The sequence below is a fragment of the Haliaeetus albicilla genome, chromosome 12 (genome assembly GCF_947461875.1).
Source record: "Haliaeetus albicilla chromosome 12, bHalAlb1.1, whole genome shotgun sequence".
In the NCBI taxonomy this organism is placed as follows: Eukaryota; Metazoa; Chordata; class Aves; order Accipitriformes; family Accipitridae; genus Haliaeetus; species Haliaeetus albicilla.
In genome coordinates, this window is record NC_091494.1 from 11,808,499 (window position 1) to 11,823,391 (window position 14,893).

The 14,893-nt window shown below is 38.5% G+C and overlaps 1 protein-coding gene across 2 annotated transcripts in view; it reads left to right on the plus strand.

Moving 5' to 3' along the window:
• The window catches only part of THSD4 (thrombospondin type 1 domain containing 4), a 327,756-nt gene that overhangs the window by 50,700 nt on the left and 262,163 nt on the right, over positions 1 to 14,893 (plus strand). For both annotated transcript variants that reach the window (XM_069798090.1, XM_069798091.1), the window contains exon 5: positions 7,953 to 8,382. In XM_069798090.1, the coding sequence (XP_069654191.1) occupies positions 7,953 to 8,382 (430 nt within the window). The remainder of the gene's footprint in view (positions 1 to 7,952; positions 8,383 to 14,893) is intronic.

A 14,893-nucleotide genomic window follows, 5' to 3' on the forward strand; every position in this document is an offset into this window, starting at 1 on the left:
TAATGCTGCTAAATGGGTATTTTGCTATGATCTAAAATATTAGGTTAAATCTTGGTATACTTATCCACAGAAATAGATTTAAATGTTAGAATGTATGTAATTGATTTAGTGAAAGAGGATTTGGCCTACTAACTTAAGTATGTGTGTAGTCCTGTTAAAACCATGATGGCTAGTAGGACTTAAATTTAAGCTGAAGAGCTTTGATAAGGGTCTAAGGGGACTGAGCTCCTTTAGAACTAAGTTTCTGGTGTGAATCAAAGAAATGCACTTTTGGAGCATTTTTCAAAGAGAAATTAATAACTGCAATGCAAATCAGTATAATTTAAAAGACGTTTTGCAGTGGTACATAATGTGGAATATTGTTTGGGGAATAAAGCTATAAATCATATTTGTACACTTTCTTCTGTTTTTCCTCCCACTTCTGTCTTGCACACAGAACCTCTGTTTCTGATGATAGATCACTATTAAGTTCAGCTTGAGTAGGTGCTAGCTGTGGATTGATTGCTGTGTTGATAGGACAAAAATACAGTCAGCAACACTTCAGAGATTAGATTATAGGCAACTGCTTAGTTCCCAAGTGAGAAGAATAGGCAAGAACCTGAAGAATGCTTGGGTCCTGGGCACCCAAAGCAGTATCAGGCTAACATGTGCAGTTAGACCAGACTCACTGATGAGATGAGTTTCCTTAGCATATTAAAGGACTTACCTGTTAAGTCCAGGACAGGATTCCTGGTAAAGCAAGCCTCTGAAGATTTTGAAAAAAGCTTCAATCTCGACCAAACTCTCAACAAAATTAAAAGAAACTGCTAAGTGTTGGTTTCACAGCTATGCAAATGCTCTGTGATGGGATTCTGTTGTCTTTTATTACGATGGTTGTTGTGTCTGGGCATACAGGGAAGAAGACTGTCTTCTTTTGCTTGCGGAATAATTTCTGCCAATAGGCAAGAGAAAATTTTGAAAAAAGTGTCATGAAGCCTGTAATTCTTTTGCAGTTTTTCCCGCTCATCCCTGGTGAAACTGGTGGTTGAAGGCTGTTACCTTCCCAGAATATTACATTACTCCTTGAGAAACAGAGTGAAAGGTTGTGAATTGAAAATGAGGGAAATTGGCAGTTTCTTTGGGTTCATTCTAAGAAAACATTCCAACAGTAGGATAACAGGTCTTCCATGGTGTCATATATGAGAGGTTTTGCTAATGTGCAACCTTGCAGTTTTTCATTTACAAGAGAAGAAGTATTTTGATACTAGAAGATAAGTTGAATGAAATGCTGCAAAGCTCATGTAAAACACATTCTTTATTCTGTCTGATATCAGAAGAGAAAGAAAACGAGTTATGCTTCAGCTGGAAGTGAGCCAGGGAACCTCTGTTTAGAGAACGGTGGGAGAAATGTAAAGAGAAAGGAAGTGGTGAAAAAAGGGAAAAAAATTAAAAAGGTAAGTTGGAGAGAGGCTTTGTAAAGAGCACTTAAGAGAACAGGTGGAAGCCCAGGAAATCTGTAATCTTACTTGTGTATTTTAAAGACGCTGCATATCCTTGGTTCAAAGAGGGTTTCTATTCCATATAAATAACAAGCCCACCAGCCCTGAAAGTACTTCATTCTCACTGAACCTCAAGAACACTTGAGGTTCAAAGCATTGTTCTTGGCATAAACTCTATGAAGCAGTGATAATGCATTTATTTGCTGACCAAGGCACATGTATGCTTATGGCTAAAATTAGAAAAAGCTACTACAACAAAATTCCTTTTTGTCCTTCAGAATGTGCTGTGAGGAGCCAGTTCTCATTAGTCTCATCTGACTTATCCTCAGCATGAGAAAAATTGTTAATAGTTAGACCAATAAGAATACTAGCTAATAATGATTATTTTAAAATGTTTGCTACAATCCTTACACTAATAGCACAAAACCTGATTTTCATACTTGTCTGGGCAAATGCATTTTTGAATTCAAAAATATATTTAGATTGGCTTAAGTTTAAAGGGGCCCATCATTTTTGTTATCAAAATGCTAAACAGATTTGTCTGAACAATCAGGGAGGTGTGTGTGTGTTTATGAGAATTATGCCCAAAGAAAGAAGATTGCCAGATCTGCATTTAACAGCTGTTATGCCTCTACCTGAGATGAACACAATAGATGAGAGATGTCTACTGGCTATGGTCTGACATGAAACACTTGATGCAGCTACTTGCTTTTCAACATACATTTTTCTGTTAAGCAGTAATTTGCCTTTAGATAATAACTCTGGTTTTGGTGGCATTTTTCCCCCCCTTTGCTTGTCCATCGTACATGCAGTCTTCATCCTAACTGACTGCAATTATTGCTGAATACTTCTTTTCCTCTTCTTATTCCCTCTTTCTCTTTCCTTCAGTCCAGTAAAGAACTGAAAAACTTTTTATTATTAAGTGTTTATTTGATATACTGGACAGTTTAGCCACAGTGCCTAACAGGTGAAGGAACTGGTGAGATTTACTTATCCTTGCCTTTTTGATGCTTCTTCCTTTCTGTTGCTTCCAATTCTTGAAGGGGTATTTAGGACCTTTCTCCATGCAAAGTATTGCAGACAATCACTGATTGATATCTTTTTATCAGAAGCAATTAAATAAAAGGCTTGGCCTACATTAAATAGTTTTATTAATGTGAGTGGATCAGCAGAGGCAGAAGTCTGACTGACATAAAGATATACAGCCAAAAGCCCTCATGTAAATTTAACTGGCCTAGCACATGAGAAACCTGGGAGCATGTTGTTTCTCTACCTGAGCTGATCTGGATGACCTAGGAGGAGGAACTTTTCTCTAAATGAAACAGATGTAGGAAATGAACATAGCTCTCCCCAGTCCTAAGTTGTCTCTGCGCATCTAAGGGCTAGGGACCCTGAGAAGGAAGGACACCTGACAAATGTATTAAATTTCCGAGTATGAACATTAATTTACAGGCAATGGAAAATTAGCATGACTGTTCTGCTAATACAGTCATACTTGGTTTAGCTGAAAAGGGGAGTGGTTTTTAAAAGATTGATGTAGAAGGTAACTTCCTGAAGGGCCCAAGCATGTGCAAAAAGAGTGTTGGATTTACACAAGTAAGAAACACTGAGTAATACCTCAGAATAAAGTCCCAGGGTGCTTTTTCCTGTCACCTGTTTTTTTAACAGTTGGTGTTTTCTCCTCTCTGGGAGTTGGGTTTCTTTTGAATGTTAACTATTTATTGTATAGTTAAATGAGCAGTAAAGTGTTATTTTAACTGCTTCAGTTCTGAGCGTGATAATGCTGTATCTTAGTGCCAATGGTTGACTTCTCATACCTATTGGAGTTCAACCCTGCAATCATTCTTATGATCAGTGCTCCAACTTATGGTTTTAATACCTAAGTAAATCCATCTATAAACAATATCTGCTCTGCAGGGACTGTATTTATCAGAAGGAACCTAAGCATTATTCATTATTGTTCTTTTCATATAGGCTATGTGAAGAGTTTGTGTTGACACAGTCATATTCTTGGTATGTCAGTTCAGTGCAGCATGTTGCAGGTTTTGGAAATATATTAGAATCCTTTCTAAATACAGCTATTTTAGGAATTGTGCTGGTGGGAGGAATATAGGGCTCCATTCTGCTGCCAGACTCATGTAATTATTTCTGTTAATGCTGGAGAACCATGAACTAACTATGGAACATAGAATCTAACGCCTTGCTGGAAAAGCTTTGTCAAAGTTGTCTAAAACTCAGAGTCTAAAACTCAGATCTTGCTCAAATTGGGTTTTCAGAGTTTGTCTGAGAGCTGTTGACTGTGATTCATACACTCAACTTCTCTCCTGTAGCAGTACATACCCAACATCCTATTCAAATGCTTTTCTTAACCATTGCTACATTAAGAAGGATGACTGTTGGGTTTTTAGCATACCTGGATATGTAAAGTCTAATGCTGCAAAATCTCACTCTAGCTTAGGTCTGGCTAAGTAGGCACAAGGCTTGGGGATGTGCTGTTACTTGCCAATTCTTTTTTCCTCCTTTACCTCTTGTGTTAAATGTGAGTGCATCCCAACTCTGACCCAGGTCATGATAGTGTGCATTTAAAAAAAAAAAAAAAAAAAAAAAGGACCAATAAGGAGGAGCTTCCAAGCCATGCTGTGGGGAGGAGTGATTTATGTGGCTTATAATGAATGACAGGTAAGAAAAAGTCCTGCTGGCAACTGGCAACTGAAAACTCCCAACAAGCCATTAAAGCTTGACATACTTCCATCTACCAGCGGATCAAAGCTGGGTTGATTTACCATAAAGCAAACAGCATCAGCAAGGTTAGTTTAATTCTGATTATTAAGTTAATGGTAGATTTTGTCTGGTTTCCCTCCCCCTTTCCTTTCCCTGATTCCTCTTTCCCTGTTGTTTTCTCATTGTGTATGGAGCTACATAACACTCCCTCCCTCATTGCTGCATGACATCATAAATTCTGCCTGATACTCCCCTAGAATTATAAAAGTTAATTACCACCAAGCTATTTTTACAAGTTTCTTTATTACACTGCAACAAACTGCATTCCGAATTTATAAGGATGTTGCCAACTGTGAATGAAAGATGGTTTAAGGCAAAACAGACAGTGTTTGGAATAGTTTCAGTCCAGGCAATATTGGTTTAAATGAATGCATGAACACTGATAAAGATGTTAATAATTAGAGGTTGTGCGTTACACTTTGTTTCCAGAATTTTGTTTGTTGAAAGAAATATGATGTTCCCAGCTACAAAAAGTTAACCTTCCATTTCAGAGGAAGTGTGTTCCCATGAAAATTCCAGGTCATAAGTACTGCAAAACCTGAGCAAATTGAAACTTGTATTCAGTGGTACACAGCAATGTCTTGGGTTTTTCTGGCCCAAACTCTTACGGGGGAAGAGGCAACCATGGGCATGTCATCATAAGGGTGCTGGAAACTTAGGCTACCAGAAATGGTGCCTCATTTCTTCATCAGTAGGGGCACCAGCAACATTTCCAACTTACAGTGTAGAAAAAGAAGCCACGATGAGACAGGAACTAACAGTAAGAATGCTGTTATTGCTTTCACTTCTTAGATGCTGTTGTTGTATGTTTGTTGCAGCTATCAACCATTTTACAAGAAAAAAGTCTGGCTTCCCTCAAAATCAAGTTTTTCTAATTTTTGCAAATAATTTAATGAGATTCTAGCAGCTTTTGGACACTTGATGCCTTCAACCATGAGTCCTTCTTTCAGATACTAGTCATTCTATGTTTAAGACTACTATATGCCCATTTCATAATTTTTTCAGGCCAAAGAGTCCTAGGTTATGTCAGCATTTCTCGCATGTCCTTCAGTTCTTTTCAGTTCTGATTCATGACCCTGAACTGAAGATAAACAGTCAAACATCAGTTTCATTTTTGACCTTTTGCATGACCTCTCCTAGTTTGCCAGGCAGCAGTTCTTCCAGGTGGGTCGGATGATGTTTCTCTCTGGAAAAGTCTAGTCCTTGCTGCTGCAATGAATTTGGCATTCAGAAGGCTGGGACAGAGGCATATTCCTACCAATCTCCTGGTCTGTACATGGCTTATTGCTCAGTTATTAGCAGCTTTCTCCTCCTGTTGATGAAAAATGCAAGTAACCTGACTGTAGATGATAAATTCGAAAGGCTAATTTCGGTAGACTGGCCACCCTCTGTCTATCCCTGCGAACACCACCCCATGCAGTCTGTGCTCCCTGCAAGGAAGCAGTTAACTTTCTCGATGCTAGGAGTTGTTGCCAAGGTTCGTATCTCAGACACTTCAGATTTGGTGCGGTCAGGTTGAGAAGAATCTGTCTGTAAGAATCATTACTGACTGGAGCAAGTAAAAATAAGGAGTTGTATCTGTTTTCCAAGATGAACCAATTTGCTCCAAAATCTAAGATGCTTCATGAGAACTATGATACTGAAGTGTTTTCAGAGTGCAGAATAGGACTAGAAATGTCAAGAAAAATTTTTTTTGCTTGTTTTGCTCTTGCTCAGAAACGAAGAGTTATGTTAAAAATTAAAAATAGCAGCAACAGAGGGGGAATCAATTTATTTGCACATTAAAACAAACCCACACAATACACAACACAAAACTGTGCACATTTATATCACGTTGGTTTTAGTATCAACTTCTGAAATAATTGCCATTCATAATTTCTCTTTCTTTCCTCTCGTGTCCACTTACAGGAAGCTTTTTTTTCCTCCCTTAATGCCCAAAACCATTATACTGCTTTTCTCTACTGTAACTACCAAAACCCTACCTCCACAATGACCATCACTGTCACAGAGCAGGTTAATGGGTATAAACAGCTCAAGAGTGCTGGTTGCTTATCTGCCAGGGTAAATCAACACTCTTGTTCACACATCCTCGAGCCAGCAAGATTGATTAAAAGCCCCACGTGGCCATAAAGCTAGAATGTTAAGTAAATGACTTCCAAGGTTCCCATGTAACAGGAGTCTTGGGAGAATATAAGACTTGGGAAAAAAACAAACACAAGAAAAAAACAAACCCAAAGAAGAGTCTCTTTGATCTGGTGGCTGCCTGACATCTGTAACACTTCAGTTTCTAGAAAATAAGCATGTCAATTTATAACCTCTGGTTTTCACTGCAGTTCAAGTCTATTTTATATATATTAAAAAATATAAATACATTTTACAGAGAGAAAGAAAATGGCCTTCTTTTAATGGTGTCTCCCTTCCTGAGCTGCAAAGGTTACCCAAAACAGATGTATTCACACATCGCTTTGAATGGGAAGAAATCTTTTTTGCCAGCTTATTCTTCAGACTGCAGCATTAGAAATCAAGGCCTGATGCGATGTTGAGCTGTACAGGATGACAAGAAAAGCAAATGCAAATGAGCCTATTGCTTGCAGATAAAATTCCAGGATTAACCCTCTTGAATGGTATGACCCAAATGTATTACTCATTTTGTCATTTTTTCACTTGTTATTTGGAGCTGAGTTTCTAGACCGAGTCCATTGTGTTGCTGTGAGTGTGCAGAGGACAAAACTACGCTCCCGGGACTACCAGCTGTTTGGGAGTGCTGATACAGGTGTAATACGGCCCAAAATGCAGGGTCTTCAGTAAGTAAGAAGAGATCTGTGCACAAGAGAGCAGACCTGAAACTTCTGTGATTAGTGCTGGGGGCTGCCAAGCTCTTGTGTCATGTTTTAGTAATGTACAGTGAAGGGTGGGCTTTTATCCTGACAACAAATTGAGGGGTCATGACTTTTTAATTAAATGTATTGCTAATCCACACTTTGTCTATTAAAAAAAAAAAAAAAGGTAAATCTGCTGGCCAAAGAAGAGAAAATAAACTGTGTGCCATAAGAATATTTTCCTGCATTTGTCTTTTCCAGAGGTTTTTCAGTAAGATTTTGATGTTCCTTATCCTTTTTCTGTTTCCATTTTTATTTCTTAAGTAGCAAATGTAGCAGAACCACAGGAGGCCTTTTAAATGAATACAGAATATTTAATAATCTTTGCCATACTGAATTCAAATTTTCTTCTGTCATTACTCAAATCCACAGTAGGGATTTCCTGCTGTTATGCATCTCAAGCTCCTCAGAATCATGGTTATGAATTTTAGGAGTATACAGCTTTGATTTTCTGAATTTCCATTTTAAAGGAGAGTCCTAGGGATTAGAAGAACAACAATGACCTTCCCCCAAACTGGTACTTTATACCATACCTAACCATTTGCCTTTGCTAGTTGACACTAAGTGACTTCCCATGTGACTCTCAGCCAAAGAGCGTCCAGGATTTAGTTCAACTAGTAGACTTCTTCAGAGATTCCCAATACACCAAGCAAGACTACAGCTTGTACATATTTTCTGTAAAATAGATTGCAAGTTCTGGTTACCTGTTGCTTTGCAGTGAATAACTTTGACAAATAGGGAGTCATATAAGTATCTAACTGCTCTTTCACTTATGAATTCAGTAACTGTTTTTTCCCTCCTTCTCTGTTTTTAGAAGCAGAAACAGAAATCCCATTGGTCCAGGAAAGTATGGATATGGAAAAGTGCCGTACATTTTACCTTTACAAACTGATACTGGTCAGCAGCCTCAGAAACTTCGGAGGCAGCGACAGTCATCAAGGAACCATGTATTTCATCAGAGTCCAAATTTCATGAACACTTACAGCCAGGCAGCTAGTCCTTCACTTCAACATGGGAATCTTTATCAAGAAGAAAGCGGGCCTCAGGCTGGACATCAAGTCCTGGGACCCTCAGTTTATCAGTCATCCTCATTTCCTGTATCTCAAAGCCTGTTTCACAGCAGTGACTCAAACCATCATGGGTCTGCATCACACCAGGCAGTCCAGGGTCAGCCCCAGCCTCAAAGGGCTGCAGCAATTGTTTGCATTGGCACCTACAAGCAATATAAACTCTGCAACACAAATGTAAGTCTCGTTTTCCTATATTGAATTTGTTGGACAGCTATTGGTTTTCCCTAGTATGCTAAATGTTCACATAGTCAAGAAGTTAAGTTGAACGTTGTTTTTTATTAATTTAATGAAATTTTTTGTGAACTTACTTTAAAGTGTCTTGGGGAATACTGAAAATAGATGCATAATATTATAGTTACTAATACCATACCTTCAAGGATTTTAAGCAGTCATTAAACCTACCAATACGTACAATTCTAATTTGATAAAGGGAGAAGCTGAGTCACAGACAAGTTTAATATTTTTCCATGTAAGAAATTGAAAAATGGAGTTGGGGTAGACCACATTATGAAGGTTTCCTGCTTCTCAATCCCATAAGATAAGGCTATCCTTTTGGGAGTGCTAGTCATGCTCTAAATAGCATTTAGAGCCAGCACCTAGTAGCCTAGATCACTCCATTATCTTTCCATGGTGCTGTGTGTGTTCTGTGACAGATGCTACTTTTACCAGCATTCAAGCTCTACATGCTTTGATTTTTGACTTCCTAGTTTATTGGAGAGAAAAATCTGTTCTGTGTTAATTTTTAAGTAAAACTTACTCTGCTATTACTTCATTCAAAAATGTTTCGCTGCATGTAGCTCTGTGCTCTGGGGCAGTCTCCCATTGTATCTGGGAGGCTGGTGAGGTTTTGCTGTTTCTCCCCACAAGCAATTTTCATCCTGCTAAAATTTTCAGTTTCTGGCTATGTCATTTTAGTATTTCCTAAAGTACCTCTTCCTAATATTTGCGTCTACTTTGGGCTACTAACCCAACTTAATGCTGCAAACTTGAAGAAGTTCATATTTGGATATTAGAAGCAGGATGTTCAAGAGTGGTCTCAATATGTTGACAAAAGAGGCCATATTTTTCTGGGTTGGGTGCACATCTGATTCTTCTTCCTTCTTAGAAATCCTGTTCTGTTCAGTGGAAGCCTGCATAGTGGAGATGTAGCAACAGATCATATGATCAGGATAACAAAAACATGACCTAAGCAAACCAGATGAGTGCCTTTTTGCCTCTTACTGTAGCAGTTATTACATTTGCTTTATTTATGAATAAAGTTCATTGATTGAGACTGGAGCGGTTGACTGAAGAGACCGAATGTCAAGAAAGTTCTAGTGTATTTGTCTGAAATGGAAAACATGAAAGGGCTAGTTTGAGCCTCTTGAGAATAGTCTCTGGTACAAATTGCTATTTTGAAAAACACTTTCTGTTTTTTGAAGGAAATGAGAAATGAACTTAGTGCATGGGCATTAATTTGGAAAGTTTTCTGTGCTGGATTTGCTCACTGGTGTCCAAGCGATACACAAATGTCCCAGTCTTTATTTCATCCCTTACTGCATCAAGGCAAAAAGTTGGACAGTATTCTGCCTAACTTAAGAAATGTAACAGAATAGTTTCCAAGAAGGATCTCTTTTCAGAGAGCAAGGGGTGAGAGGTGAGGAAGTTAGGAATGAGGTGGAAGAAAGAAGCAATCCCAGGTGGCTGAGGTATGGACAAGGAAGGTTTGTAGGGGAAATTTGTTGAGAATGACAAGTGGGCTGGAGAGAAGGCAGCTGTGAGCTTGTGAATTAGACAGTGGCAAGACATGCAGGTCAGTATGATGAGTGGTCTGGCCATTGGCAAATTTCTTTTGGTAGTAGGGGAACAGGAGTGAAAATATTTTCATGTCAATTTTAGAAACTGTTGCTTAAACAGAAGACTTCAGTAGATGAAGAGGAAAAAATAGGTGAGTGTACTGTTGCTGCATCTTTGCCATTGTTGCATGTATAAGTGCAGTTATAAAGAACTCAATATTTAGATTACCGGAGACTTTTAATAACAAAGAGAAATAGTAGATGATGCAGCTCCTCCTAGGCATGGAACTCTACATGGTCATATTCTTTATTTAGTAACATTTCTGTTACCCTTGGAGAAGCTGTAATTGCCATTCAGGGTTATTTTTCTCCCTAGAATGTGGTAATTAATATAATTATAAAAAAAGAAGTTGCTAAGAACAGTTTTAGTGTAAAGGCCAGGACGAGAGCAAAACAAGGCCGATAGTGTTTCACGTTGTTTGCTTGTTCTTCCTGATTAAATGCTTCTGCACGTGGGCTTTAATTTAATTTATCGGCAGTGACATGTACCAGTAGTCTTGCCAGCATGCAGAGAACAGTATCTTTTTCTTTCTTTTTATTTTTTAATCCTTCCTGGAGCATACAAAAAATGAAAATCTCATTTATGAGAGGAAAGTATTCTGTTAACGGTTATCCTGGTGTTTGGTCACTCCCTCTACAGTTTTTCCCAAGGGCAGTTAATTAATAACAAATTAAATCAATCTGCCTTGGTCCATTAGGTCATTTCCTCATTATTGTTCATTTATTGTTTTTTCATTAATAGCTGAACTCATTTTACATGACTGACAGTTTGATTCATAAAAGTTAAACTTGAGGGTTTTGGTTAGGGAGAACCGCAGAAATGCTTGTATTTGTTCAAGTGTTCCTGCAGGTCGTTAAACCTATTTTCTTATTGTACAAGTGGCTTCCCCTCTTCAGCACCTTGCATGTAGGCTTTGTACATGCTCACCTCAGAATATACAGCTGCTTGTCACCTCCTTCAGCAGGAAACAGGCAGTAAACATCTGTCCTTTACACACAAACAGTACTGAGAGATCTTACTGAAACCATAAGCTCTTTGCAGTACAGTAAGATTCTTCAAACGTAGGCTGTATTCCTCCAAAATGGAGGAGTGATGAGTAAATCTTCCTTACTTCCCCCTGCATTAAAGAGAATTATATGGTCATGTGGGTGAAGTAGAATTTGAATGCAAACTTGTTTGTGTTGTTTGTCACCAGAACAAAGGAAGCAACTCAAATGGAACATTTGTTTACTGACCACTTTTTGTTACTGATTGTCTGAAGCATTGCCAAGTCACTAGCTCTTTGTCAGTGTCTGCATGTGTGAGAATATATTTGTAAATTAACTTCAGGCTGAGGGTTGCTTGGGCAGTGTACACAAGGAAGCTTTCAGGGATCTGGACATTCAAGCCTACTTGTTTTGCAGCATAAATTTGGTGATACAGAGTGCCCCTTTTTAAAGTCAGTTTCATCTGATTTATTTTATTGTTTGTAAAAATTATGACTTATTGGTAAAGATATTAATTCTAAGTATGTCTCTGTCCTTAATATGTGGAGAACTTATTGCAGCCTTTCAGTACTTAAAGGGAGCTTATAAGAAAGATGGAGAGAGAGGGTTTTTACCAAGGCCTGTAGTGTCAGGACAAGGGGCAACCATTTTAAACTAGAAGAGGGTAGGTTTAGATTGCATATAAAGAAGAAATTCATGATGCGGATGGTGAGGCACTGGAACAGGTTGCCCAGAGAAGTTGTGGATGCCCCCTCCCTGGAAGTGTTCAAGGCCAGGTTGGATGGGGCTTTGAGCAACCTGGTATGGTGGAAAGTGTCCCTGCCCATGGCAGGAGGTTAGACTAAATGATCTTTAAGGTCCCTTCTAACCCAAACCATTCTATGATTCGATGTTGTCCTTGGTGGTGAGTTCAGGCCAGAAGGCCCCGCTTACCCTGACAGCTTGTTACCTCTCCTCTTCTGCAGTTCCCACTTTCCAAATTGAATCAATACAGTTGAGTCTGAAGTCACACAGTAATCATGACCACTTAAATGCTCTGGTTAGAAAGCCTGTAAAATAAAATAGTGACTGTTTCAGTGATTTACTTACAGTGCAGCAAGGAGTATGAAAAAATAGGCAGGGATGAGTTTCCCCTTGAAAAGCAACGCAAAATGGATGTGAAATCTAAACTGTCTTTAGCTATGCATTGAGGTATGTTTTTGACCAAGTTTATACCTTTACTTGTATATGAATTTGCAAAAACCAAGCTATAATGTATAAAAGACTAATTGTTGAGAGCTCAGTGAGATATTTATGGATGAAGTTTTGCTGAGCTTGTCCAGTTTCATTCACAGTTGCTGGCTTGCCCACTGGTTCATATGGATTACTGTCATGTCTCCAGTTAGACTGTGTTGCCTTTCCCGGTATTTTATGTGACTGCTACTTAGCAAGAAGTCACTTGTGTTTTGGAGAAGTATCTAAATAGGATCAGAAAACAATGATTACTTTTACTTTCTCAGCCTGACTTTTCAGCTATATGTACTATTATTCTGGTAGCACAGCTATGGAAAATCCAGCTTTTGGTTCTGAATAGAGTTCTCTACTTGGATCTGTGCTCCTGTGTGCACAGCACTTGAGAATGGCACCTTAGCAGGGAATGCAAAGTATCTGAAAACACAATTTTGGAAATGGGAAGAGGTTTTACAGTTGAAGAGATGAGGTGAGGTAAAAAGCTCAGGGTAAATCCCCAGCTCTGTCATGATGGGATAAATTAATATATTTAATTTCCTAAAGAATATTAGTGATGATGATACTAATTCTGACTGGTGTGGATTAAAGCTTTTTTGGATGCAGAATACTAATTAAATAGAATTGAAATGTTCTTCAGGAATGTGTTGAGTCCATTAAAAACCTATGTGCCTTTCTGTCACCTAAGCACATAGGTAGGCATTGGCAGGCTCCCTTGGCACCTGGGATCTTGGGCCATTTCACCAGCTTGCTGGCATGCTGCCCAAGCATTTTTGTAAGTTTTACACTCTATAGAAAATGAAACATTTCCAACATTTCAAGTTTTAACAATGGTAGAAGTGGAAATGTTTAATTTTTTACAGAACAGAAAATGTAATTCCCTGACAGGTCTTTTCAGAAGTGATATGGGGTGCTGCAAGGATGTGTGTGTTCTTTAATGTAGTTTGGATGCTCAGATACTGAGGTAAAGCCAAAAGATGACCATGTATTTTTAAGAGAATTTTTTTTTTTTTTTTTTTAACTGAAAAGCCCCTTCTTATTCCCAAAGAGCTACTGTGTGGTTTGTTTATTCTCATTTTGAGATTTGTATAGAGTAGGTGTTTGACATAAGTGGCAAAGTGGGGTTATGATGACATATCTTTTCCTGAGGAAATTTAACCTTGACTTTATGTGAGGAATTTTCCCTGCAAACACTGTGGGATTGTATGTGTGTTTGGTAGTCTGACATTCTGTGGGTGTACAGGAAGCTTATTAAAAGCTTACATTACTTAGGGTTGTACTGTCCTTTCTTCGACTGTTTTGATATTTTCAGGAGAATTTTATAAATATTAATTCAGAATGCATTGTCACTAATACAGGCTTAACTTACCAGGCACTGGCACAGAGATACTGCTCGTAAACTGTCATATGTAGTTTGATCCATTGTCCCTTGTATACGAAAGAATCACATAGAGACATCTTCGATAAAGCTCTTGGACCAGAGTTGTTTCCTCTGCGTCTCTGCACTGTGGCTTTATGACATCCCCTTCAACATCCGAGAACACTGTATTAGAAAATATTTTGCATTATGATGTTCTTATTAGAACTTAAATAGTTATGGGAAACTGTCTGGCTTAAATAATTCGGAAAAATATGGTGGGGTAACTTTAGAAGCTCTCCCAAATAGTTTTATTCCACAAGTGTGCTCTGTACTTCTGGCAGTAAAAGAACACAAAATTAGCTGTTTTAAGCAATTTAATTATTACTAGGTTAATTACTTACTAATCTAGTAAAATGTTCATAGTAAGGCCAAAATCACACAATTCAGAAAATTTTGGTGTCTAGAGGCTTATGGTTTTTAACTGAAGATTCAATTGCTTACTTTGATCAAGAAATCTAAGTTATTTTAAACTAATCGAGCATCTAGGAGTCCAAGAGTCACGTTCTAATGCCCTGTTGTGCCAAGAACTGTAAAAACACAGACCAAAAAGATAGGTTCAGGTAAAAAGTTGGTAATGTATACACAGCTACAGTCATAGCCTATGTTCTCCAGGTCAGGGAGAAGTGACCTGTGGGATCTGTAGTGTTCTTATGATGGCTCTCTTCATCATACAGAAATGATGAGATTTTTGTCTTTCTCCAAAGACAACTTAATAAGACACAAATAAAATACAGTAGAGCCCAGTGTCACATCCCAGTTTCTCAGGACAATGACTCAGGTTTGCTGATTCCCAGGTCAGGATTAAGGTGAAATGACACCAGAGATCATCATCCTTTAACTCACAAAACTCAATTTTTATTTGCTCACAACAAGAATTGGCATGCTCACAACAAATGTTGGCATGAAACTGTGTCAGTAAACTGTGTAACATGTGCTAACCATACATCACCAAACATATACTACAGGCCTTGCTTATTTGGGAATCAGTTCAGGGAAGACAATAAGGGGAGCCCTCCCTTTGAGTCAGGAGGTTCAGAGTGGACGCCCTTGCTTTCTAGACTCCTTCTCAGTGAGGAGCCTAGGGGTGGCTAGATCCACTCCTAGTCCCAGACTTGGTCAACAACAACGGTTTATGTCTAAAGGGATGAGGTGTAGGGATTATGGAAAAGGGAAAGAGAGAGAGAGAAGAGAAATATTTCACCAGTCCTGGGTTCAG